Genomic DNA, 26,863 nt, shown 5'->3' with positions numbered 1-26,863 from the left:
GGGGAGGAAGGGAGGAGGGGGAAGGGAAGGAGGAAGGACGGAAAGATGGAAGGAAGGAAGAAAGAGGGGGAGGAGGGAAGGAAGAGGGAAGGAGGGAGGGACGGAAGGAGGAAGGAAGCGAAGGAGGAAGGAAGGAGGGGGAGGAGGGAGAAACGGAGTGAGGGTGGAGGAAGGAAGGAAAGGAGGGAGGGAAGAGGAAGAAGAGAAAGAAGGAAGGAGGAAGGGATGGGGAAGGAGGGGATTAAGGAAGGAAGCGAGCACATCCCCAGGGCCGCCGCACTCACTCTTCATCCTCACGGATGGCGGCACAGCCGGCTCGGTGGGGCCGAAGCGGCGGGGCCTGGTACTTCCCTAGGCGGCGTGGACTCGAGGACCTGCGCGCTGGGCCCTGGCGGGAGAGCGTTACGATCCCACCGCCATATTGTATTCCGGTCACCCTAGCAACCACCAGATACCCGAGCGCCCAGAACCACCGCTTGCGCGTGCGCACAAGACCCTGCCAGAGCACGCATGCGCAGTGCTGCCCGCCTCCGCAGCCTGGTTGCTAAGCGACCCCTCTGATGGTTTTAAATTTAAATACAATTCCCTGCCGCTGCAAGTAGGCGACCTTCCCGGGCTCCCTCTTCCCAGCTGTGGGGAGACTCCTGGGCCTGGACTGGGGTACTGAGTCATTCAGGAGCCAGCAGGAACTGGTTACCTGTTCTGTGCCGGCTCCTACAGTGCGCTGTTCAGCGACTGCCCGGTAAATTTGTAGTTTCTTTTTTAATCCAGCAAACATTTATTTTGCTCCAAGCACCGAATATAAAGAAAAGCAGCGAAGACAAGATTCGTGATTTTTTTTTCCCCCGGGGGGGTGCGCACTGAACTTAACACATGTTGTTAAGATGTTAAGACGACTCCCGCTAGGTCACCCTGTACCACTGTTTTCTTTTTTTTTTTTAATTCATTATTTTTATTTTATGTGTATGTGTGCATTACCTCCATGTAGGTTAAGTGCACCGTGGAGGTCAGAAGAGGCTGTTGGATCCCCTGGGACTGGAGTTACAGACAGTTGTGAGCTGCCATGTGGGTGCTGGGATTCGAACCCAGGTCTTCTGAAAGAACAATCAGTGTTCTTAAACCGCTGAGCCATCTCTCCAGCCCCAACTGTTTTCTTGTTTCTGTAAAATGAGGTTGAAAAATAAGCACCCCTGGCCTCAGCAGTTAAGAGCACTGGCTGCTCTTTCAGAGGACCTGGGTTCTATTCCCAGCATCCTTAACTCCAGTTTCAGGGGAATCCGAAGCCCTCTTCTGACCTCCGTGGCATTGCACGACATGGGTGCACTCACATACATGCAGGCAATACACTCATACACATAAAATAAAAATATTTTTTAAAAAGAAAGAAAAAGCACCCCAGGGGGACTCCATGAGGTCTAAGTAAGGTGTCCCTGGTGCACTGTGCAGTTTCTGGCTGTTTTTGTTTTTGTTTTTTGCCTGAGGTCTGACCCACAGCCTAGCATAGAGAGAGTGCTCAATAAATATCTGTCAGCTAACCGAGAAGCATCGTCACCTGTCACCTGACCTGTCCTTCCTTTCCGTCTGAGGGCAAGGCTGATTTTAAATGAGTTTTAGGATAGCCAGGGTGGTGGTGCACGCCTTTAATCTCAGCACTGGGGAGGCAGAGGTGGGAGGATCTCTGTGAGCTCAAGGCCAGCCTGGTCTACATAGTGAGTTCCAGGACAGCTGGGGCTACAGGGAGACCCTGTCTCAAAAAAATTAAAAAAAAAAAAAAAAAAAACAACAAAAAAAAAAACAACAGTTTTAGGGATCCACGACAAACTTTGCCCTTTAATCCAATTAAACAGGCAGGTTAGAGAAGAGCTGTGCTGACTTAGGTTGCAGAAGCCATTTTTCACAGAGTGGCAAAGGGCTTTGTCAAGGTCACCTGCTGGTGGCCCTCTGAGCTCAGATATCAGTCTCTGGATTCCAACTCCCTGCATTTCTACATTCAAAAGAGACTTTGCAGAACTGTTCCAATAATGTACATCTCTTAGGGAACCAGCTGATCTGTTGTAGCAAAGTAGAAGCAAATCTGAAAACCTTCTGTTTGTCTGGGTTTGTTTTTGTATTGTCTAACAGGTTTGATACAGTACATGTTGTATAATGAAACATTTAATTTCTGATTTTTTTTTTTCCCTCAGAGTTAGCAAACAGGAATCAGGTTCCATATGGAAAGTTCTGCCCTCCTTGGGTCTGTACATGCCAGGGCCTCAAGTCAAAATAAAAAAAAAAAAATGTAAGAAGCAAGTTGGAGGGTAGTTATGGAAACTGATCAAGAGATAGACTAAAAAAAAAAAAAGCATGGATTAGGCTATAGCTCAGTGGTAGGACAGAGGGTTATTACGTTGAAGACCCTAGGTTTGATCCCTAGACACACAGGGGGGAAAATTCACTTAAAGGCAGGGACCATAGAAAAGAGAATAAAATCAAGAGAATCAAGGCAAATGATCTGACCTCTGGGGACTAGTGTGCTAGAAAAAGCAAAAAGATACAGAGTAAAGGGGGTTACAAATCCCTGTCACAAACATTTTTCTCTAGAAGTGTTTCCAGAATGCACAGGCATGTTTGCAAACCCACCGTCCTAAGGCAATCTTGGCACAGTGAGTTTAACATTCCAAATATTTGTTGGGCACCTGCTCTTCGAGCCTGGCCCTAATTCTACGCACTTGGGCTATATACGCCAAAAGACACACATCAACAGGCAGACAGTGACAGTTCAAAGCAGTAGGATGGTGAAAGTCCCTAAAAGCATTAAGCAGAAAAACTGGTCATACACCAGAGATTGGGTTCCGACATGACACTGAACTCACTGGCCACAGAAGATAGGGAGTGTGGCCTTGTACATGCTGAGGGACAGTGATCTCTACCTTAGAATTCTCCAGGCACTGGCCAGGTGTGAGGGCACACATGCAAGGAGGACTTAGAACATTTACTTCCCGTGAGCCTCTCTGCGGTAGCCAATGATGGCTATCCAGAACCCAAAGGAAAGGTAAATAAGGGAGGCAAAACCCTGGGATTTCAAGGACAAGGACCCAACACAGAAAAGAGGGTTAGGGATTCAAAATTCCATGGTGAAGGCCAGGCAAGGATGAAATGGGCCTCAGGGCTGAAGAACAGCCGATCCAGAGTATAGCAGGTCCGAAAGTTCTGGAAGGATGTCTCCCAACTAAAAGCAAAACAAACAATAAAAACCCCACAAAAGAACGAGTGCTATCTTATCTCATGTGTTTGATGTTATCAAAAAAGAATTCAGTAGTTCTGTCAGGTCAGTAGCTGCTCCCTAGAAAAGTATGCAAACAACATAGAACAACATAGAGCAACACAGAAAGTTCTACCAGAACCAGGGGTCCGGTTGGGATGTGGCCCATTTGGTTGAGTGCTTGCCTAGCATGCATGAAGCCCCGGCTTGGACCCCCAGCACTGGGTACAACCAGGCAAGGTCATGAGAGCCTTTAGTCCCAGCTCTTGGGAAGTAGAAACAGGAGAATCTGAAGTTCAACATCATCCTCAGGTACATTGTGAGTTTAAGGCCAGCCTGGGCTACATGAAACCCTGTCTCAAAAAAAAAAAAAAAAAAAAAAGCCAGGCATGGTGGCGCATGCCTTTAATCCCAGCACTTGGGAGGCAGAGGCAGGCAGATCTCTGTGAGTTCGAGGCCAGCCTGGTCTCCATAGTGGATAGCTGGAGCTACAAGGAGACCCTGTCTCAAAAAGACCGAAAGAAAGAAAGAGGAGAGAAAGAGGAAGAGGGAGGGAGGGAGAAAGAAAGAAAGAGAGAGAGAGAAAGAGAGAAAGAAAAAGAGAGAAAGAAGAGGGAGGGAGGGAGAAAGAAAGAAAGAAAAGAAAAGAAAATGGTTCATAAAAATATATAGACACACCGGGCCTGGTATTGCAAGCCTTTAATTCCAGCACTTGTGAGACAGAGGCAGGCAGATCTCTGTGAGTTCAAGTGCACCCTGGTCTACATAGGGAATTTCAGGCCAGCTGGGAGACCCTGTGCAAAAGACAAAAAGACAGAGAGAGAGAGAGAAAGAGAGAGAGAGAGAGAGAGAGAGAGAGAGAGGGAGAGAAAGGGAGGGAGGGAAGGAGAGAGGGAGAGAGGGAGAGAGGGAGAGAGGGATAGGGAGGGAGGGGAGGGGAGGGGAGAGGAGGGGAAAGACCCTTTATAAAAACCTCCAACTGCTCTCCACCACTTGTCTTCTGGCTTCGGAGCTGTGCGTCTCGGGTGCCCCCTGGTGCCCACCTTTGGTCACTGCGCCTGCCTCGGCCTAGCCTCCCTCCCCCCGCGGTTCCCACGCACCCACTCGCGGAACCGGGTTGGAATTCCCAGCGCAGCCGGGGTCGGCTGGCCGCGGTCTTCTGGAGACCCCTCATGGCCGTGGAGGTGATCGCGGGGTGGGGGGTACAGGACGGTGCAGGTCCGATGGTCACTGGGGGCTTCCAGCCCGCTCTGGGTGACCGCGAACCCCCGGGTGACCTCGAACCCCTGGCCCTCCGGCCCACACCCCGGATGCTGAGACACCCCGACGTCACGCGTCCTTTCCTGGACACCCAGTCTCCTGCCTTGACTCCCAAGTGTAGATGAATCCTGCCACCTCTTTCTCTGCAGGGCGTGGTGGCCCAGACCTGGGAGGTCTGAAGTTCAAGGTCACCCTCGAACGTAGTGAGGTGGAAGCTAGCCTGGGCAACGTGAGACCTCCTCCAGCCTCCGCCCAGTTCTTCAGTTGGGTCCCCATTGGCCGGATGGAGAGACTGAGCCCCTTGAGGCCTGGCTCCGCGGGAGGGAGGATTCCCAGTACCCGCGTTCGCTTTCCAGCACCCACCTACCTGGTAACGCCCTCTACTGCTCCCGGGAGCGTCGAGTGACTTGGGGCACGTGGTGCACGCACAGGCCAGCCCAGCACGCATAGCATAAAATGACGAAAGAGCTGAGGTCTTGCTTGAGAGAGCATAATGTTTTGTTTTTTTATTTTATGTATATGAGTGTATTGCCTGCATTTATGTGAGTGCACCCGTGTCCTGCAATGCCGCAGAGGTCAGAAAAGGGCTTCGGATTCCCCTGGAACTGGAGTTAAGGACGGTTTGTAGCCGCCATGTGGGTGCTGGGATTCGAACCCGGGTCTTCTGCAAGAGCAGTCAGTGCTCTTAACCGCTGAGCCATCTCTCCAGCCCTGTTTTGTTTTGTTTTGTTTTGTATTTAAAGCACTTTAAAAAATATATATATATAATAAAGATATAGTATATTATATATTAGAATTATATATTTATATTATATTACATATATACATAATTCCGGCTGGGTCAAGGCGTGGGAAACTTGCAGGCTTGGGCAGCCTAGGCAGTGGTGGCCGGTCAGCTCAGCTGGTTAGAGCGGGGAGCTAATAACATTAAGGTCAAGGTCCTTGGTTCAATCCCCGCATGGGCCACATGGGGTTTTGCTTTTCCAGAAGAGCTCGTGGCGGCTTTTCGGTTGTGCAGTTCTTACAGCTGAAAATGCAGGCCTGGAACTAATTTCCCACTGAAAGCCCAAGTCTCTGGGGGTGGTCAGGTGTGTTGAGTGTAACAGCCTATTTTCTTAGGGTCATTGCCTTTTGGCCCAAGTTGGAGGTGGAACCTGTTGGTTTTGTCCTTTACAAGAGGCAATCTCAGTCTGTAGCCTAGGCTAGGCTCAAGGCAAAGATTCTGTGTCCCAACCTCCTGAGTGCTGGCATTATAGGCCTGAACTACCAGGCCTGGCTCCTCAGTGGTTCTTTTGTCAAGTGTGATTAGACTCAGAATTAAGTAAGAGCAGCTCACGTCCCCTGGGTTTGAGACCCTGGTAAATGCTTGAGATGTAGTCAAAGTGACCGACACAGTTAAATGTTGGTGGGTGGGACTGTGGTTATTACAAACAAAATTAGAGGCCCAGCTGTGCAGGGCTCATGGCTTGGAACATACAGTCGGAGTACCTGGTCAGCCCCAGGGACACAGCAGGGAGTGGAGCTGAGTCCTGAGTCCTGAGACTGGATCTCAAGCATCTACCTATGTACTGGCACTGACATTGCCTTCCGCCTTAGTCTGGTGAACATGGCTTCCTTTCTTACCGTCCACTCTGTGATCAGCCCAGAGCCATGCTACACCACCCCTCTAGCTTGAGAATTGTGGTGTTAGGAACTGCGTGTGGGCAAACTAATCAGACAAGAATAGCCCAAGGAGGGCTGGAGAGATGGCTCAGCAGTTAAGAGTGCCAATTGCTCTTACAGAGGACCTGGGTTCAGTTCCCAGCACCTACATGGTGGCTAACAACCATCTGGAACTCCAGTTCTACTGGATCCAATGCACTCTTCTGACCTCTTTGAGCACTACGTGACACAGGGTACACTTACATACGTGCAGGCCAATGCACTCATACACATAAAATAATAAAATATAAGGAGAAAGAAAAGAAAAAAGAAAGCAAATGCAACAAGAGGCTGGGCATGGTGGCACTCACCTTTAATCTCAGCACTTGGGGAGCAGAAGCAGGCTGGTCTACAGAGCAAGTTCTAGGCCATCCAGGCCAGCTGGGGCTACAGGGACACCCTTTCTCAAAAAGACCAAAAAAAAAAAAAAAAGAAAAATAATTGAAACAGACATAGCAGACACTCCTATAATCCTAGCACTTGAGAGGCTGAGGAAACAGATTCATGACTTCAGGCCAGCATGGGCTACATTCCAAGACCTTGTTTCAGTAAAGCCCAACTTAAAAAATAATTAAACAAAATTCACAAATACGATCTTCCTCTGGCCAACCCGTAGCGAAGGTGCTGAGGAGCTTGTGAATACAAGGTGGAGGTCAGCTATGATGATGATAAAGATGATAATCTTGCGGAGAAAACAATGATCAGCACCTTAGCCACCTGCTGCCCAAAGCCTCTTCCCCTACGGGTTTCATGGGCTCATCATACTAGTTGCAATTGCCAGTCTCCTTCCTACCTAGATTGCCTACTTCCCAGGACAAAGACTACAATTCATCCAACAGGTGCTTAGTGAGTGTGTGTTGACCAGCGGCCCTACTGCTCTGCTTGGAGAGAAGAGCTGGGACAGATACACATACCTGCAGGTACCAGAAGTGGGAGAAGACAGCTACCACAGTAAAAAATAAAGCTGAGAAAGAGGGGGTAGTGGAGCTGGACAAAATCTGAAGAGGGTACATGCATGCATCCACACACACACCCATACACCATGCATGCATCCAGCAACGAAGCCACTCATCCATCAATCCATCTACCCATCCATCTATCCATTATCCATCCATTCATGCATTCATGAATCCATTATCCACATAACCATGCATCCATCATCCACCCACCCACCTATCCATGTGTCCATTCATCCATTATCCATCCATTCATGGATCCATCTATCTATGCAGTTATCTACCCACCCACCCATCCATTCATCTACCCACCAGTCCACCCATCCAAGCATTCATCCATTATCCACTCATCCATGCATGCATGCACCTACCCATCCATCTGTCCGTCTGTCTCCTTATCTATCCATTAATAAAACATCTACCCATGCATCCATGCACCCACCCATGCATGCATAAACCCATTTATCCATCCATCCATCCATCCATCCATCCATCTCTCCATCTATCCATCCATCCTTCATTTCCTAAGCATATATTTTGAGACAGAACTTGTGTTGGGCACCCAGTGAGTAATATATCATTCCTGCCTTGAAGATATGCACAGTAGATGGGAATAGTGGCATTCACCTTTAATCCCAGCACTCGGGAGACAGAGGCAGGTGAATCACTGCGAGTTTGAGGCCAGCCTAGTCTACATAGTTATAGGCCAGCAAGAGCTATATAGTGAGACCTTGTCTCAAAAATAAATAAATAATAAATAAATAAATAAATAAATAAATAGATGTACACAGTCTAGGTGGCAAGTAGGCATGGGATGGGTTGCCCTGGAAACACTTTGGAAGGCTTGAGAGCACTCATGTTAAAATTACAAACTTGAGACTGGAGTGGTGGCACACACCTTTAGTCCCAGCACTCAGGAGGCAGGGGTAAGCAGATCTTTGTGAGATTGAGGTCAGCCTGGTCTACAAAGCAAGTTCCAGGCCAGCAGAGACTAAAGGAAACCCTGGCTCAAAAAACAAAACCCCAAGATCAAACAACAACAAAAACAAACTTTATAATCCCATAATGAGGCAAGATAAAAATACAGGTAAAAAATAAAACGTGAAGGGGAAAGGGAAGGAACTCCCATCGACCTGGGGTCTGGTTGAAGCCTCTTGCCAGTTGAGAGCCAAGAATTCTAGCACAATTAACATTTACTGAGAAGGCTGCCAACCTAGAAACAATATTCCTTTTATGTAGAAGTGTTTCACTGGGGGCTGAAGAGATGGTTCAGCAGTTAAGATCACCTGGCTGTTCTTGCAGAAGACCTGGGTTCGAATCCCAGCATCCACATGGCAGCTAACAACTGTCTGTGACTAGTTCTAGGCGATCCGATGCCTTCTGTCCTCTGTGGGCACTGCACAATACAGGTGCACTTGCATATATGCACACAATACACACATATACATAAAATAAAAATAGAGCAAAAACCAAACAAGAAAAAAATGGAAAAAAGTATTAGAAAAGAAATATTTCAAATAACAATGTTATAAAACAATGAACTATGTTTAAGGCCCAAGTATTTATTGCCCATTTCCTTTCCCAGCCGTAAACCTGCTATTTTCTAAGAGTCTCACAGGAAACCACGTTTACAGAAAAAGATAGGTCTTTTAAAAACATATTCTTATTTTATGTGTATAAGTATATTGCCAGCATATCTCTACATGCACCTATGTCATGCAATGCCCTCAGAGTCAGAACTGGAGTTAGGGATAGTAGTTAGCTGCCACGTGTTATAGGTCAGAGTTCACAAAAAATCACCAACACCACTTTAAGTAGCAGGGTAGATTTTATTTTTTCGACCAGCTGGGCTGTCTATCGGAGTAGAAACAGCCCTGATGATTGTTGGGTCAGAGTTTTTTTTTATAAGATTGCAGAAATATTATTCAAACAGGACATTTGTGAACCACTCAGGTTTGTACAACAGCAGAACTTTCAATCTATTAATCAACAACCAATCATTATACAGACAAGTGATACAGTCATATAACTTGGCAATCAGCTTTGTAATTTTAAGATTAGTCAACTTCCTAACCGTAACAAGTATAGTAAGAAAGCTGGAATCAGCAGTTACCCGGTTGTCAGACAATAACGGGGTGGTCTCATACTTTGTGTCAAGGTGACGTAAAATAGCAAGCGAGTTACAGAAGCGAAAACAAGCAGTTAGCCAGATGTAGAATGTCTGAGATTAGCACGTTCCATGGTTCATGGCTAGGACAATTTCCCAAGATCCAAGGTTGCCCCCCTTTTCCTTTTGGTGTGGAGCAAAGTTGCGGCTGAAATGGCTCTGAACAAAATGGAGTAACTTAGGTAAGTTTGCTGAGCCAGTTCACCACGTGGGTGCTTCGAATTGAACCCAGGTCCTCTGCAAGAGCAGCCATTGCTCTTAACCGCTGGGCGGTCTCTGCAGCCCCCTAATAGATATATTCTAATCTCTCTGTGCAGTTCTTTTCACCCACTGTTTTATCTTACCAGATTGCAGTCCTATCAAAGGTACCCCTAGAGCTACCCTGAGCCATCCTCTAAACTCATTTATTGAGAGAGGAAGAGAGAGATTCCTTGAAGCAGCTTTGAGATGTAACTCGAGAGCCATCAAAATGATGTATATGGCCTCGGCTCAGACGTTGAAGCCGACTCCCTGCTGAGAAGCTCCCACACCTCTTTCCATTAATCCGTGTTCAAATCCACGTTAAACTCCCTTCCTAATAAACCCGCTTCATAGTCACTCATCCCGCAAATCCTCTAGTATTGTGAAATCACTCATCTCTTCTTCAGTAAAAGTCTAGGAAAAGAACTTTTGAGGCTGCTGCAGCATGCACGGAGACTACTATTCCCCCCTCCCGCGTCCCACTGCTTATTGACAAACAAGCAAGCATTCGGGAGGTTGAGACAGTAGGATGGCCAGGAGTTCGAGGTGCCGGGTACAGTTCCTGCCCCAGCAAGCACCAGGCTCTGGTTCCGTCCCGATCCAACAACAGCATAACGCAGGCGTGGTGGTGCGTCCCTGCAGTCCCAAACTTCTCGAGTGGGGCCCACATTTAAGAGTGTGTCAAGTGTAGGCCAGGGATCTAGGACCCCGAAGCCCTCCACCCGAGACCCTCAGCACGGGAGGAGGGAAGCGCCGGGCTTGGCGGCCGATTCCACCCTCCGCCTTTCGGACCCGAGTGGCGGTGCGGTCGCCTCCGAGGTGTTTTGGTCCACGCAGCACCCGTAGCGCCCGCCCCTTTTCCCAGATGACGCATATTTGCGCCGCGGTCGCTCGACGCGGGTTCGAGTCCCCACTTGGGCCGCCATGGCGGGCGCAGAGCCGGGGCCGGAGGATGACGGCGGCCAGGCTTCTTGGAGTCGGAGCCGCAGCGCGGGGCTCGTCGCCCCGCTGGACCCGGAGCAGCTGCGCCGGGTCTTGGAGCAGGTGACGCGGGCGCAGCCGCCGCCTCCCCTCGGGCTGCAGGGCGCCGCGCGTCGGCTGCGAGACGCGGCCGAGGGGGCCCCGCGCCTGCTGCCGCCCCAGGTGAGGCGCCCTGGGGGGCGTGCGGACCCTCAGCCCCCCGCCCCTGCGCCGGGCTGTACATGCCGCGGCCTCTGCTTTCTGTCCTTCTCGGCGCCCCTCCCCCACCCCGCAGCCTCTGTCCATTGGTTCTGCATTAGTCGAGCCCTTGCAGTGTTGCAGGGTCTACACAGGCAGCTTTCAACACTCAGAGGAAACTCGGAGTGACCTGGGGACGCTTCCCATGGGTTGCCCTAGAGTCCTGAGGTCAGATCCCAGAGCTGAGTGGATTCTGCTGCCGACGCAGACCTGGGACAGACAAGAACTTCCTAATAGTTCGCCGTAGGCTTTAGTGAATAGATTTCTAACTCCAGAGCCCAGCACAATGTACAGCACAGTAGCAAATTAAGCACACTGCAGAACGGCCCTTCGGCAGCCAGTGGGTTTAGTACCTGCATACACTGCAGTTGGCTGCCAGGAGCAGGCTCTAGGAAGTGGCTTGACCACCTGGAAGCATCCAGGCAGGTCCTGAAGCTGGTGGTTTCCGTGTGCTGTGTACAGTCACATCCTCTTTCCCTACTGAGCTTGGAAATAACAAAACGTTGTTCACCAAGAGCTGCTTGGACCAGAAGAAATAGGCTGGAGAGGAGGCAGCCAGTTTCAGCTTGGTTTTGGTTTGGAAGTGCATTTTGGCTGGGTAGGTTTGTAGTCCGCTGGGTCATCAAGGCTGTAAGCTGAGCCAGCAGCATGGCCCAGTGGCTAAGTGCCTTTGGCGAGTAAAGGCGTCTGCCACACAGGCCTGGCAACCTGAGTTCAATCCCCAGAACCCATATAAAGGTGGAAGGAGAGAGCTGACACCACAGAATTGTCCTCTGACCTCCACGTGTGCCATGGCACATCACACACAAACACAATAATAAAAAATTTTACAAAGATTGGAGACCTGTGTTGCTAAAGTTTAGTAGGAGTATGATTCCGCCAAACAGAGCACTTTCTAGACAAGTGACCTTGGGTGACCTTGGGAAGCCAGCCTGGTCTCTATTAGCAAATCCATGCCAGGAGTCCCTGTTTTCGGGAAAATGACTCACTGGACAAACTTGCTGACTGGTGGTCTGCTGCAGAACCAAATGCGTCCCTGGCTAGGCTGTGCACAGCACATCTGAGTCAGAGACTGGCACACACTGGTACAGCCTCTAAGCACTGGCTACTCTTCTTTGGAAAGCCACTACTCTGTGCTATGCACTCTCTGGTCAGTTGTCATCAGCCACTGTGAGTTTTTGTTTTGGATTCTTGAGACAAGGTCTTATGTCCCAGGGTGGCCTCAAACTCAATATGTAACCAAAAATGACCTTGAACTCCTGATCCTCCTGCCTCTATTCCCTGAGAGCTGGGATATAGGCCTGTATCACCATGCCAGGTTTATGCAGTGCTGGGGTTTGAACTTGGGCTTCCTGTATGCTTAGGCAAGCACTCTTCCAACTAAGTTGCATCCCTAGCTCCTGGGAAATGAGCTCAAGAGGGGCCAAGTGACTTGGCCCAATGTCTTTCAGGTGGCTCCATTCCAGAGCTTGTCTTTACCAGACTGCTAAATATGGCCACAACAACTTTTTTTGAGTTTGATGAGACAGCTTTGAAAAGGTCAATGTTATAATTTCCTCCAAATGAAAGCAAACTTAAAGTTAGGCAGCTCGATTAGAAGCGTGTTTGGTATCTAATCTAATGGGGGTAGTGGGAGCTCTGTCAGCACTTGGAGTAATGTAGCCTTGTAGTGCCATCTGGTCAATCTTTCAGCCTAAACTGTGGCACAAAAGCAAAGCAGACAGGTACTCTGTCCACAAGAAGTTTGTGAACTAGCAGGAGATAAACTGTGACCTAGGTTAAGAAGCTTAGATAAGCCGGGCGTGGTGGCACATGCCTTTAATCCCTGCACTCAGGAGGCAGAGGCAGGCAGATCTCTTTGAGTTCAGGCCAGCCTGGTCTCCGTTAGCAAATCCAGGCCAGCTGTGGCTACAGGGAAACCGAAAGAAAAACAAAACAAAACAAAACAAAAACTAGAGATAATAACAAAATGCATTCAGAAAAAAAGATTGCAGGTCAGGGACCCCAAAGCTTTTAAAGAGGTGGTGTCTGAGCTAGCTTTGGAAAGATGGGTTCAGGTTGGAAATGCAGAAGAAGAGAGCATTCCAGGTGGGGTTCGTTGTCTGTAGGACTGAAGGCCCAGTGGTTCACTCTGGGGACAGTGGATCTTGACACACTTCCCTCAGGTAGATTGAGACCCTGGTTCCGATCTTCTCTGTTCCCAGCCCACAGACACACTTCAGTTCCACAAACACCTGTGCATTTTTCATGCTTCCATAACTCCCTTGTTTTTCTTTTGACCTGGAGTGCCTTTCTCACCTGATGAAATTCTTTACAGCCCTCAAGGCACCCCTTAGAGATTCCCTCCAATAGGAGGCCCACCACTGCAGGATATTCTCTAATCCCTCTGTTGTTTCACCATGATGTTATCTGCCTAACTTTTCTCTGTCTGGGGCATCTTGTCTGCCTTCAGAATCCCCAGTGAAACTAATGAAAGGACAGGGCTCCCGGTTCTGTGTCAGGAGATCCAGTCCTGAAGATCTTCAGGGACTGGGGCAGGGAAGACCTTGTTGAGACTGGGGCTTGCCTGATGTTTATGAATGGGCACCAGAGGGACTTATAAAAGTTTGCTGAATGAAATAAATACACAGCAAAGTCTCAAGTATTATACTCACATGGTAACCCAGTCTGGATGCCAGATCAATAAATTAGTTCAATTTTCCTGAAATAGTAGTATGTGTGTGTGGGGGGGCTTTTATTTTTAATGTGTATATTGTCTGCATGTGTGTAAGTGCACCTGTGTCATGCAATGCCAGCCGAGATCAGAAGAGGGCATTGGATCCCCTGAAACTGGAGTTACAGACAGTTGTTAGCTGCCATGTGGGTGCTGGGAATTGAAATCAGGTTCTCTGCAACAACAGCCAGTGCTCTTAAGCACTGAACCATCTCTCCAGCCCCATGTATTTTTTCTTAAAATGACGTCTGGGTAGTATCTCCAGAGCTTAGAGAAATATTTTGTGTAATTTGTAGTTAAGTGAAGCAAATAATTGTTCTTGAAAGATACTGCCAAGTAAGAAAATTGTACATGTTTATGTAACAAACTTGCAGTTGTGACACATGTACTTGAAGCAAGAAGCTGCTGTGCACGAAGAGTAATGGTGGACTCACAAGTAGCCCAGGAACTGAGGACTCAGGGCGTTTGTACCCGATGTGTACTTCTTCATAAGCCAAAATTTCAAAGTGTCTCTGCTGTTTATAATAGTGTGAACCATACACATGGACAAGAGGTGCATCCCAGCTTGATTTCAGTGAGGGCTTTGGTTCTGCCCTGTGTGACATTTTTCCTAACCTTCAGTAAAGGACTGGTTCTGAAGAGTACTCGGTGGTCCCAGGTCAATGGCGCTACATCCCCTTGCCCAGAGACTGGGGTGGGGGTGGGTTGTCACAACTTGTGGATGGTACTGGCACCTAGTGGGTAATGGCAGGGACACTGCTCGGGATCTTCCAGTACACAGGACAGCCCTCACACCAAACCATGACCAGTCCAAGGTTTTAATTTTTTCGGAGAGTGAGAACCCTGTCCTGGATGGGGATATTTTCACACAACCCCCCACCCACCCCCCATGCACACACCTGCCTTGGCTGTCTCTCATACATAGTGCTCAGGAAGAATTTATGGAATGCTGTAGTTGAAAGCAGTATACACAGAGCTGCCTTAAACCTTTTAGAACCTTTTTTTCTGGGGTTAATTTCTTATGGAATCCAGAAAGTGAACCACTAGGCCAAAGAACACACATTTAAGTTTTTGTTGGACTGAAAAACAATTGGAAATATGCAGCCCTACTTTTAATTATGTGTTCCTGGAGAAACACACATGTATGTACATGTGGGTGAGGTTCAGAACAGGCAGTAAGTGCAGTGGATTAGAAACCAGCTGTCTGGTGAGCCCTTCTGCGGAGCAACCACTTAGAGCCACTCAGTGTGGATGCACTTCTCAAAGAGAATGCACATCAGGTTATAGTGGATGAAAATGCAAATCGGATTATAGGGGGATGATCTCATTTTCTGACTTGATGGTTGTGCTGGATAGCTTTAGTGTCAACTTGACACACCTGGGTTGAGGGAGCCTCAATTGGGGAATTGCCTCTATTGGACTGGCCTGTGGCCATGTCTGAAGGGCATCTTCTTGATGAGTGATGTGGGAGGGCCCAGCCCACTGTGGGTGGTGCCACCCCTGGGTAGGTGGGCCTGTGTTGCATAAGAAAGCAGGCTGAACAAGAGCCAAGGGAGCAAGCCTGTAAGCAGCATTCCTCCATGGCCTGTGCTCCAGCTCCTGCCTCCAGATTCCTGCCCTGAGTTCCTACCTTGGGCTCCCTGATGAACTGCATGCAACCTGGGAGATGTAAGACAAATAAACCCTTTCCTCCCCAAGTTGGTACCAGTCAGTGTTTTGTCACAGCAATGAAGAACAAACTAAGACAATGGTTATTATTTTGAGATAGGGTAGATCGCTTTGTAGCCCAGGCTGACCTCAAACTTGTGGCAATCCTCTTGCCTTACCCTTCTGAGTGCTGGGATTACAAGTGTGTGCCACACTCCCATTCTGGGATGATACTATTTTTATAAAGTTTTAAAACATGTTGAGGGTTCTGGGAAGATGACTCAGCCGTTGAGAGCACTTCCTGTTCTTCTGGAGGACCTGAGTTTGGTTTCAGCACCCATGTCAGTGGCTCATAACCTCCTGTAACTCCAGCTCCAAGGAATATGACACTTCTGGCCTCTGCAGGCACTCCCACACACAGAATACATTCATACAGACACACAAAAGTAAAAATAAGGATTTAAAGGGATGGCTCAGCAGAAAAGAACATGTACTGTTCAGAGGGCTGGAGATGACTCAGCGGTTAGAGCACCAGCTGCTGTTTTAGAGGACCCAGGTACATTTCCCAGCACGCACAGCTAACAACTGTATGTGACTCCAGTTCCGGGGATCCAACACTCTTCTGACCTCTGCAGGCATTGCATGACATGGATGCATTTACATACATGCAGGAAATCCACTCATACACATAAAAGTAATAATAGAGGGCTGGAGGGATGGCTCAGTGGTTAAGAGCACTGACTGCTCTTGCAGAGAACCTGGGTTCAATTCCCGGCACCCACATGGCAGCTACGAACCGTCCGGGTAATTGAAGCTCTCTTCTGACCTTCGCAGCATTGCATGACATGGGTGCACTCACATACATGCAGGCAATACATTCATACATATAAAATAAAAATAATTAAAAAAATTTTTTTTTGGTCTTTTTGAGACAGGGTCTTCCTGTAGCTCCAGCTGCCTGGAACTCACTCTGTAGACCAGGCTGGCCTTGAACTCACAGATGATCTGTCTGCCTCTGCCTCCCAAGTGCTGGGATTAAAGGCATGCACCCCTACACCCGGCTCTAAAATATTTTTAAAAAAGTAATAATAGAAAAAAGAACGTGCACTGCTCTTATGGAGGACCCAAGTTCAGTTCCCAACACCCAGGCAGCTCACAGTCACCTGTAACTGTAGCTCCGGGGGATCCAATGCCTTTAGCCTCCATGGGCACCCATGCTCACATGTATGTACCCCCACACAGACACATATACATAATTAAAACAAATCTTTAAAAATAAAACTTGGGGCTGGAGTGATGGCTCAGCAATTCAGAGCACTGGCTGCTCTTGCAGAGGATCTGGGTTCAATTCCTAGCACCCACATGGCAACTAACAACCATCTGTAACTCCAGTTCCAGGGGATTCAACACCCTCTTCTGACTTCCATGGGCATTGCACAACACAGGTACACTTGCACACATGCAGTCAATATACTCGTACACATAAAATAAAAGTAATACAATTTTTTTTAAATGCTAAAAAATGAAGTAAAAATAAACCTTAAAAAAGCAAGTCAAGAGCTGGAAGTGGTGGTGTTCACTGTAATCCCAGCACTCAGGAGGCAGAGGCAGGTGGATCTCTGTGTGTTCAAGGCCAACCTGGTCTACATAGTGAGTTCCAGGTCAGCTGGGGCTACAGAGAGACCCTGTCTCAAAACAAACAAACAAAAAAGCAAGTCAGAATTGAACTATATATATACAGGGATATTTCTATAAATATTGAAAATGTTTAAATAACAGCAGAGCTCAGATAAGGTGGGTAGCTTGGGCGGAGCTTGGGCTCTGTTATAGATGCGTAGTAGCAACCTACCTGTTTACATGGTGCTCTGTAGCTTTTTGTCTTCTAGAATTTTGCTAAAGCTTTTATTTAATTTACTCACATATTGAATTGAGTCCAATTTAGACTACAGAGCTAAGGACTCCAAGTAACACCTGTATTTTATTTTTATTTTATGTGTATCAATGTCTTGCCTACATGTATGTAAGTGTACTCATGTTGTGTAGCACCTACGGAGGTCAGAAGAGGGTGTCAGGTCCCTTGGAACTGGAGTTACAGACCGTTGTTAGAGGCCAGGTGGGTGCTGAGAAAACCCAGGTCCTCTGCAAGAGCAGCCAGTGCTCTTAACTGCTGAGCCATTGCTCCAGCCTCCCAGGGATAATTTCTTAATACGTTATGAAGTCAGCATAGCACATTACAGCAGTTAGCTTGTCAGAGTGGTATAGATCAGGTTCTCCCACAGCATTTCTGTGGAGATGAGAGTCACTTCGGGAGCCTTCTCAGTCCTTGGGCTTGTCAGTGTTTCAGTGCATGAGCTCTTCTTGGTTGTAAGGGCAGAAAGGTTTGTAAACCACCACCATAAGCATACAGTTGTACTACATGGTCTTTCATATGTAAGATGTACAGTTTAGTAAACATGACAACAGTGGGTTTGTGGTAAAGGCTGTGCAGACGTCGATAAGCATAACACTTCTCTCTTCTGGTTTCTTCCTGTGTCTAAGCAACTAGAAGCCATTTGTGTCAAGGTGACATCCGGTGACATGAAAGGTAAGGAAAGGGCAATGCCCCCACTGGCCACCATCCAGCCCAAAACAGCAGGACCAAGTCAGCCACCTGGGAGAAGCTCCACCCCCGGACTCTGTGTCTCCAGGCCTCAGCTGCTCAGGGTGCAGCCCCTGGGGAGGACTGGGCCACAGCTGTGTTTCCTCTGTGGCCCCCCTCAGCCTCCTGCTCCTCAGGTGTTTGTACAGAGGCCACTGCCAGCCCTTCAGCCAGTCCCTGTGAAGAGAGTCGAGACCCCCCAGGCTGCAGATGGACAGGGTGTCACAATGATGCCTTTGGCAGCCTCTGCTGCACCGGCAGTATCATCTGTGTCCTCCAGTGCAGCACGGCTGCTTATTTCCAGCTTGCACACAACGCATACTGAGAAACTAAAGACATCTTTAAAAGTGAAAACACGTTCTGGGCGGATATCTCGGCCTCCCAAGTACAAGGCTAAAGATTATAAATTCATCAAAACGGAGGACTTGGCGGATGGGCATCCATCTGATTCTGATGACTACTCGGAGCTGAGTGTGGAAGAGGATGAAGAGCAGAGGGAAAAGCAGGTGCTTTTTGAGAACGAGGGCTGTGCCCTAAGACCTAAGGCCTTTAAGTGTCAGACTTGTGGAAAGTCATACATAGGGAAGGGGGGACTGGCCCGGCATTTTAAACTTAATCCAGGTCATGGCCAGTTGCAGCCTGAGATGTTGCTGTCTGAGAAAGCCAATGGGAGCCTGACCATGGTGTGCAGGAGTGCACGAACCAGTGACCTGGCCTCCCCTGAGCTGTCCACATCAGCTGTTCCCTGCGAGGAGGAGGCAGAGTCAGCGTGGGGTGGCCTGCAGGTAACATTTCTATCTGGTGACAGTGCCCTTACCTGCCTCTTTGTCCCTACCCTTCTCTTTTTTTTTGTAAAGTATTTTATTTTATGTGTGTGTGTTGCCTGCATGTTTGTAAGTGCATCAATGTTGAACAGTGCCTGTGGAGGCCAGAAGAGGATATCAGATTCCTTGGAACTGGAATTCTGGACCAGTGTTAACTGCCATATGGGAACTGGGAACCAAACCTGGGTCCTCTGCAAGAGCAGCCAGTGCTCTAACCACTGAGCACCTCTGCAGCCCCTGTGCCCAGTCAGAACATCTGCTGTAGATCTGTTCCTTCTGCTAAGTGGTAGATACACACTTTAGACAGGTGAGATGAGCCCCCTTCACCAGGATCTGTAACTTCCAAGGGCCTCCTATCTGTAGCCTTAATGCTCTTTTAAAGCTAAGCATGGTGGACAGAAAAGCCTGTAGCATCTTGTGGCCCTCTGACCATGTTCAGTGGACTGGTTACCACTGTTGTGTATGTGAGGGTGAAGGAAATCAATTTTGGAATCACCTAATAAAAGACATAGCTGTTTCCACATGGTCTTGCTTAGAAACAGTTTCTTTGTATAACAAGCATGCTTAATTTTTGATACCATCCAGCTATTTGCTCAATATTCTATACCCAGCTTTAGAATATATAAAATGATACATTGTGAAGTTCAATCCTTCTATCCTGTGAGTTCTGTTTAAATTGACAGTTTCCTGTGGTATGAAAGAGCTGTTTAGGCTTCTCTGAGTCTTGGGAAGCACTGGAGATCAGCTCCCTATGAGTCAGGGCTTTTATCTTTCTACTCACTTCCTTATGTTTGACTCATGGAATAGCTCCTGACATGTAGTAGGTATTCATTAGTTATTTATTGAGTAAAGTACATGGAACTAAATCTTGTACCTAGATTGTTGAGATTACTTTCCTTGACTTGGGAAGAACTGCATAGTGAAGCGATGTGGGGTTTTTTGGTCTTTTTGAGACGGTCTCCCTGTAGCCCCAGCTGACCTGGAACTCGCTATATCAACCGGGCTGGCCTCGAACTCGCAGAGATCTGCCTGCCTCTGCCTTCCAAGTGCTGCAATTAAAGGTGTGTGCCACCGTGCCCGGCTTTGTTTTTTGAGACAGGTCCTACTGTGTTCAGCCCAGACTGGTGTGTATGTCCCTTTTCCCTTGCTTTGCCACTTCTCTAAAAAGTTACTGTCCTTCCTGAAAGATGTAGAAGCTGGAGTTGAAAACCACCCCTGTGAGAACTCTCTGTATCTCCATGTACATATGAAGGGCACGTGCTAGTAAAGGTCCACTTGTTTTCCTCTGGCTAGTCTTCTGTAACAGCTTTGCTCCAACCAGGACTCCACAGGGGTTGCTCATTTCCCCACAGCAGCCATGTACTTGCCATCCTGGGCTTTGAGAGTAGAAGGCACTATTAAGAGGATGGCAGGCAAACCCACTGTCCTAGACAAACTGGACATGCAGGCTTGCTCACACGTCCTCCTTCCTTCAGCAGTCATTCCTATACCACAGCAAAGGCTGCTTCCAGCTGCTGGACTCCCTGGCTCTGGGCATTGGCCTTGGGAATGGTGGCTGTCTGGATTGTCCTGCTAGAGTGGACAGGGACATGCACAATTCCCCTCCTCCTCAAGGACCATGCAGTATTTAAGGCTGCAGATATACCTAACATTCCTCCCAAAGCTTCTGTTGAATTGAAGATTTAGAGAATCTCAGAGCTGAGGACGGCTGGGTACAGTGGTGTCAGTAGTCCGAGCTGCTCGGGAAGCTAAGGCAGGAAGATGACTTAAGCCCAGGAATTGGAAACTAACCTGGGCAATACCATTTGACTAATCTCAAAGCAAAAACATAAGCCAGGCCTGGTGGCTCATACTTTCATCCCAGCACTTAGGAGGTGAAGCAGGCAGATCTCTGAGTTTGAGGCCACCCTGGTCTACATAGCAAGTTCCAGGCCAGGCCAGCTGGGACTACAGGGTGACAAAAAGACAAAAAAAAGGATAAGTCATAAACTAGAAGTAAAATTGAGGTTTCTGTTGTTGGGTGCTAGAGATTGATATCAGGGACTTGTACATGTTAAGCACAAGCTCTACTGCTGAGCTCCACCCCTAACCCTGATGTAAGTTTTTTGAAAAATGATTTACTTATTTGTACAAGTGTTTTCATTGCCAGTATGGTTATTGTATATAGTACCGGCAAAAGTTGGAAGAGGACAACAGAGCCATCATGTGGGTGCTGGGAGTCCAACCCGGTCCTCTAGAAGAACAGCAAGGGCTCTAACCCCTGAGCCACCTCTCCAGCCAGCTCCCCACCCCGTGTAAAATTTTACAATGATGATCACATCAGAGAAGTTTCTTTCTTTTTCTGTTTTTTTTTGTTGTTGTTGTTGTTTTGGGTTTTTTTTTTTTTTTGTTTTTTTTTTTTTTGTCTTTTTGAAGCAGGGTCTCCCTGTAGCTCCAGTTGTCCTGGAACTCACTATGTATACCAGGCTGGCCTTGAACTCACAGAGATCCGCCTGCAGGCGCCTACAGGCGCGCACCACCACACCTGGCTGAGAAGTTTCTTTTTTCACTTTGGTCAATGTCGCAGGGTCCCAGTTTGTCAGACCAGGCTTCCTGACTGGCTAATGAACTTGATGTTCTGTAGCATACTGGTTGGGAAAGTTTCAAATGTATGATTATGGTTGAAGAGTCTTAACTAAAAATAGTAGAGCATGTTCTCTGTTTTTGACTTGACGTTTTTCTGCTTTAAGGTTTTCATGGTGTATAAGACACGATTTTTAAAAGTCTCACTTTGTTTTGTTTTTGGATGTGCAACACAATCTAGAATGGCGAGTTTGAAGTTGAAGAGACAAAGATCCCTGGAGCAGAGAACAGAAGTCCCTCAGCTCTTTTGAGAGTAGAGAAACACCTAGAACCCAAGAGTGGAAGTTCAGAAACCCAGGCAGAGTTCAGCACAACTGACCTCAGGCAGAGCACAGTGGCCCAGCCATACCAAGCGCCTGCTGTACCTGCAGGACCCAGCGTTCCAGGGAGCAGAGCCCAGCTCAAGGAGGTAACTGGCTCTTACTCTGTGCACACGAAGGCTGTTTGTTTCGTGCATTGTGTAACCGTTTGTGATTAGGTTCTCTCCTTCCTTCCCTTCCTCTTCTTATTCTTCGTTTTTTTTTTGAGACAAAGATCATACTGTATAGGCCCAGGCTGGCCTTGAACTCGAGCAATCTCATTTCGGCCTCCTGAGTGCTGGGTTTAAAGGCATGCACCACCACACTTAGCTGGTATGTTGTGCTTTACCTTTTTTTTTTTTTTTAAATGTGCATTCGTCATACTGTATAGGCCCAGGCTGGCCTTGAACTCACAATCTCATTTCGGCCTCCTGAGTGCTGGGTTTAAAGGCATGCACCACCATGCTTAACTGGTATGTTGTGCTTTACCTTTTTTTTTTAAATGTGCATTCGTGTATTGCCTGCATGTAGGTAAGTGCACCATGTCGTGCAATGCCTGAGGAGGTCAGAAGAGGCTGTTGGATCCCCTGTGACTGGAGTTACAGACAGTTGTTAGCTGCCATGTGGGTGCTGGGATTCGAACCCAGGTCTTCTGCAAGAACAGCCAGTGTTCTTAACCACTGAGCCATCTCTCCAGCCCATTGTGCTTTACCTTTAAATTCAGAACCCTAACAGGGAGCCAGGGATGGTGGCCCAGGCCTGTGAGACCAGTTCTTAGGAGACTGAAACTGGAGGATCCAGTGTTCCATGCCAGCTGGAGCTAAGAAAAGACACTGTTTTTGTTTTTGTTTAACTTGTTTGTTTAAAACACAAAGAGATATGGTAGGGAATATTTATCATCCCAGAACTTGGGAGGTGGAGGTAGGAGAATCCCAAGTTCAAAGTCATCCTCAGAGGTATAGAGTTTGACACCAGCCTGGGTTACATGAGGCCCTATCTAAAACAAACCAAAAAACCCAGAATACCCCAATCAACTAAATGGTTCGCCTGAAATGCTGTTGGATATGTAATAAGTTTAGGAATAGCGTTACCTGAAGTAATTCATGTGTTTCTGTTTCAAATGGCCTTGGGTTAAGAGCTATTTTCCTGTATGCGTTTGGAATACCTATGACCTGTGTTTACACAGAAATATTTGGAAAACGACACAAATGTTTTCCCCTTTTTCTGTAAAAACTGTCAAGCTATACAAAGCATGTTTCTGGTTTAGAGCCCTTTTTATCCCTGTTGTAGTTGCCGGAAAGACCAGATTGATTGAATTTAACTGTATTGACTCAGAAAAGTACAACCTTATATCTATCAAATTGTCTCTGACTGGAATGTTTCTGTGCCTTTTATTGTTGAGTATACAGCTCTGATTAGTCTTCGCAGGTAGTGTACAAAAGAGAGTTCCATAATGACGTTTTTAGGTAAATAACTTTTTTTTTTTTTTTTTTGTCTTTTTGAGACAGGGTCTCCCTGTAGCCCCAGCTGTCCTGGAACTCACTATGTAGACCAGGCTGGCCTTGAACTCAGAGATCCACCTGCCTCTACCTCCCAAGTGCTGGGATTAAAGGCGTGCGCCACCACGCCCGGCTGTAAATACCTTTTTAAAAAGGCTTTATTATGTGTGTGTGTACACAAATAAAAGGTGCACTCATGTCCATGCATATGAGTACATGTGTGTGCACGAGGTCCCAGTTGAATTAAGCTTTCTTCATATCTCTGGTGAACACAGTCTTACCTGGCCCAGTGAACTGGACATCATATATTGCTTTTCTCATACCTAGTTCTCTCAGTAATGCCTGCCTCTCCTTTAGAGTCCTCCAGCCCCTGCTAATCATGTTAGTCTCCCTTGGTGACAACCATATGTCTTTAATGCCTTCAACCAGCCATCCCATTAAGGACTGCTCCCCCCTGCATTGGCCTAGGTTGAACAGCCTATCCCAAGGATGGATGGGTGGTTATATAACTCAGCTGTGAAGCTTCTGAAGGACTTAGACTGACATCATTTGCTCTCATGTTCTGCACACTCACAAGCCACGTGGCTAGGGGCTCTCTGCTTGCTTGCTTGTAAGTTTTTCTTAGTTTTAACAGTTTTAGTATGGAGTATTTCCTAGATACAGCGCTGTGCGCTTTTTTTCCTTTTGTATCTGGTTGAATCTGAGGGGCAGCTTTAGCTACTTTTATTTTTAGGTCATTTTCTCTTTTACTATTATCTGTCTCTTCCTCTGAGTCCTTGAACCTTACACAAGTCAAAGTATCCACTTTTTTTCTCTCTCAAGCTCTGCAACTGGATCTGCCAGGACCTCCCTAGACTTTTCCCCTGCCTGGAGCACATCTTTTATTATGGAAAGTGACAGCTGTGGCCCATGTTTCTGCATAGTCCGTCCCTTTTTAGTTACATATTTTACAATCCTTTGTAAAATAAAAACACATCAGCACAGCCATCAGCTCTCTAGCTTTTTCCAGACTTGCACAGTTTATCATTTTTAGCACTTTCATCCTGCTGACTATAGGCGTGTGCGCTGGGCTCTCGGGATCCCTACGCGTACTTCCCGAATGGCACTGGAGGATGGCAGGTCTGGCCCCGCAAGCTTTTCCGGTGGGCCGCGTCCTGTGGCACCGTGGCTCGTATCTCCTGGATGCGGTGGCTGGCCGCGGCTTTTGGTGGTGAAAGTTCCTCTGCTACTGGAGCGTTGTCCAGCCGAATCCTGTCCCTACTTCACCCGTGTACTTTCCTCAGGATGCGAGGTCCACTGGCCACTGGACCACACGGGAAGAGTATGAGGACAGCGAAAGCTAGGAATGTCCACAAGTTGGTAACAGAGGAGTGCTGCCCCCGGGGAGGCTAGATTGCAGGCAGGAGACACAGAACTCAGTCTACAGCTCTTTATTCCAAGTCTCAGTGACCCAGTTCTCGCTCTAGCTCTAAGTCTGCTTCTAGCTCCAAATATTGAGAGAAGACTAGGATATTTATACCATGGGGGTAGTGGTAAAAGCTTTGGCTGTTAGGTACTTTGTGAGACATTGTATTTACATATGGAAGTGGGTTTCTGCCAGACTGCTGTCTGCCTGAAAAATCACAGGAAAGCATGGTATCTTTCAGAGCCAGAGGCCATGTTAGAGTTTAGAGCATTTGTGGCGGGGACTTCAAAAGGAGAGGCAGGAAAGAAGCCAGGAAGGCACCCTGCTATGAAAGGAGCCCCAGCACATAATCCCGAGCTGCATGAGCTGTCCGGACGTGAAGGGGCTTCTACTTTGCATAACAGAGGTCCCCAACAGCTGACTACACCAATTTTGTCACCTGAGTTCTGTCGGGGTCTCTTGTGCTATTAGACAAACCATATAACATATTTTTATGTGAATTTATTATAGTTTATACCGTGCGGGGGGAGTAAATCACAAAGAGACAAACACCGGGTGCCCAGCAGCTCAGAGCCCACCATTCCAGATCAGAGCTCGCCAACTCCAGATCACTCCTGGGGCCCACCCATAGTCACCGCTAGCTTTTGCCCATGCCTAGTGGGCCTGTACTCTTGCCGCAGGTGGGTAAATGCTGGGCCATTTGCTCGCGCTCCAGTCACAGCTCCTGTCCAAGATGGCGCAGAAAGCCCCTCCTCCTATGGCTAGCTCTCTAGTCAGTTCTCCTCAGCAGGCCCCACCCCTCAGAGGAAACAGGCTGTTTGGGACACAAAGTGTTTTATTTTGTCTTACATCTCCTGGGTCACAGTTCATCAGGGAGCCCAAGGTAGGAACTCAGGGCAGGAAACTGGAGGCAGGAGCTGGAGCACAGGCCATGGAGGAATGCTGCTTACTGGCTTGCTCTCCTGGTGCCTGCTCAGCCTGCTTTCTTATGCAACACAGGCCCACTTGCCCATGGGTGGCACCACCCACATTGGGCTGGGCCCTCCCACATCACTCAACAAGCAAGAAGATCCCCCACAGACATGGTCACAGTCCAGCCCTATGGAGGCAATTCCCCAATTGAGGCTCCCTCAACCCAGGTGTGTCAAGTGGACACTAAAGCATCCAGCACAATTGATCCCTTGTCAACTTGACACACAAACACATCACTATTAAACCATAAGCTTTCCAATTCTTGTCCCCAAGATAGGATGTTAATATCACAACATAAGACAGTACAACCTTAAAAGCCCCACCACAGTCCTTAAAAAATCCAAACCGTAGTCTCAGCCGGGTATGGTGGCGCACGCCTTTAATCCCAGCACTCCGGGGGCATAGGCAGGTGGATCTCTGTGAGTTCAAGGCCAGCCTGGTCTACGTAGTGAGTTCCAGGACAGCTGGGGCTACAGGGAGACCCTGTCTCAAAAAGACTGGAAAAAAAAAAAGTCCATAGTCTCAAACCAGGTGTGGTGGTGGATGCCTTTAATCCCAGCACTTGGGAGGCAGAGGCAGGCATATCTCTGTGAGTTCAAGGCCAGCCTGATCTCCATAGAGAATCCAAGCCAGCTGCAGCTATAGGGAGACTCTGCCTCAAAAAGACAGAAAAAAAAAAAAGAAAAAAAAAATTCCATAGTCTCTTTTAAGCTTCTTAACTGAGGGCTTCTGTAAAATCCAAAACAAGTACTATCTTATTTCAAAGGGAAGAATCGGGCACACCTAAGCAAAACCAAAGTCCAGCAAAGTAGCTCAAGGCTTCATGCTGGACATCTGGGATCTACTCACGATCTTCTGGGCTCCAAAGAGTTCTGGCAGCTCTACTTCTCTGACTCTGCCATCCACAACACAAACAGCTTGTCTCACAGACCCAGGCCAGCTCCATTCCACACCTACTGCTGTCCTTGGTGGTCATCCCATGGTCTTGGCATCTCCAAAAAGCTGGGGTCTCCACTGAAACTGAGGCTGCACCTTCACCAATGGTCTTTTCTTGCCTCTTGGGGTGCACAGGCCTCAGATTCTCTCCATGACCCCTTCAATCCTGGGGTCTTCACTGCAACTGAAGCTGGACTTTCACCTATGGCCTTTCCTGGCCTCTCAGAGTGCCAAGCCTCAGCTGCTCTCTGTGACCCCTTCATGCTTTCAATATCAGAACCACGTAGGAAGCTGGGTGTGGTGGTGCACGCCTGTAGTCCCAGCACTGGGAGGCAGAGGCAGGCAGATCTCTGTGAGTTCATGGTCAGCCTGGTCTACATAGTGAGTTCCAGGCCAGCTGGGGCTACAGGGAGACCCTGTTTCAGAAAAAAAGACAGAACCATGTAGGAGACTCTTTCTTCCACATTACCAAGTCCTGCTTCCAGCTAGAGATGGAGGCTCAGGTTCCCTCTTGACCATAGCTTC

General features: G+C 47.9%; 2 protein-coding genes across 18 annotated transcripts in view; one reads left to right on the top strand and one right to left on the bottom strand.

The window, feature by feature from the left end:
- Mok (MOK protein kinase) overlaps positions 1 to 482 on the bottom strand; it is a 45,729-nt gene extending 45,247 nt beyond the window's left edge. For all 14 annotated transcript variants that reach the window (XR_003848192.1, XR_003848193.1, XM_029559885.1 and 11 more), the window contains exon 1: positions 285 to 482. Coding sequence is in view for 11 of the 14 variants with exons in the window: in XM_029559885.1 (XP_029415745.1) it covers positions 285 to 291 (7 nt within the window). In the remaining 3 variants the exon portion in view is untranslated. The remainder of the gene's footprint in view (positions 1 to 284) is intronic.
- Positions 483 to 9,537: 9,055 nt separating this feature from the next.
- The window catches only part of Znf839 (zinc finger protein 839), a 29,178-nt gene continuing 11,852 nt past the window's right edge, over positions 9,538 to 26,863 (top strand). For 2 of the 4 annotated variants that reach the window (XR_003848198.1, XM_029559903.1), the window contains exons 1-3: positions 9,538 to 10,708; positions 17,682 to 18,566; positions 21,409 to 21,636. Coding sequence is in view for 3 of the 4 variants with exons in the window: in XM_029559903.1 (XP_029415763.1) it covers positions 10,490 to 10,708; positions 17,682 to 18,566; positions 21,409 to 21,636 (1,332 nt within the window). In the remaining variant the exon portion in view is untranslated. The remainder of the gene's footprint in view (positions 10,709 to 17,681; positions 18,567 to 21,408; positions 21,637 to 26,863) is intronic. The other 2 variants (XM_029559904.1, XM_008825659.2) reach the window with 2 other exon arrangements.

The sequence above is a fragment of the Nannospalax galili genome, unplaced genomic scaffold (assembly GCF_000622305.1).
Source record: "Nannospalax galili isolate Female #2095 unplaced genomic scaffold, S.galili_v1.0 scaffold188, whole genome shotgun sequence".
Lineage (NCBI taxonomy): Eukaryota > Metazoa > Chordata > Mammalia > Rodentia > Spalacidae > Nannospalax > Nannospalax galili.
Note: the sequence above shows the minus strand (reverse complement) of the source record. Positions and strands in the feature narration are given on the sequence as shown.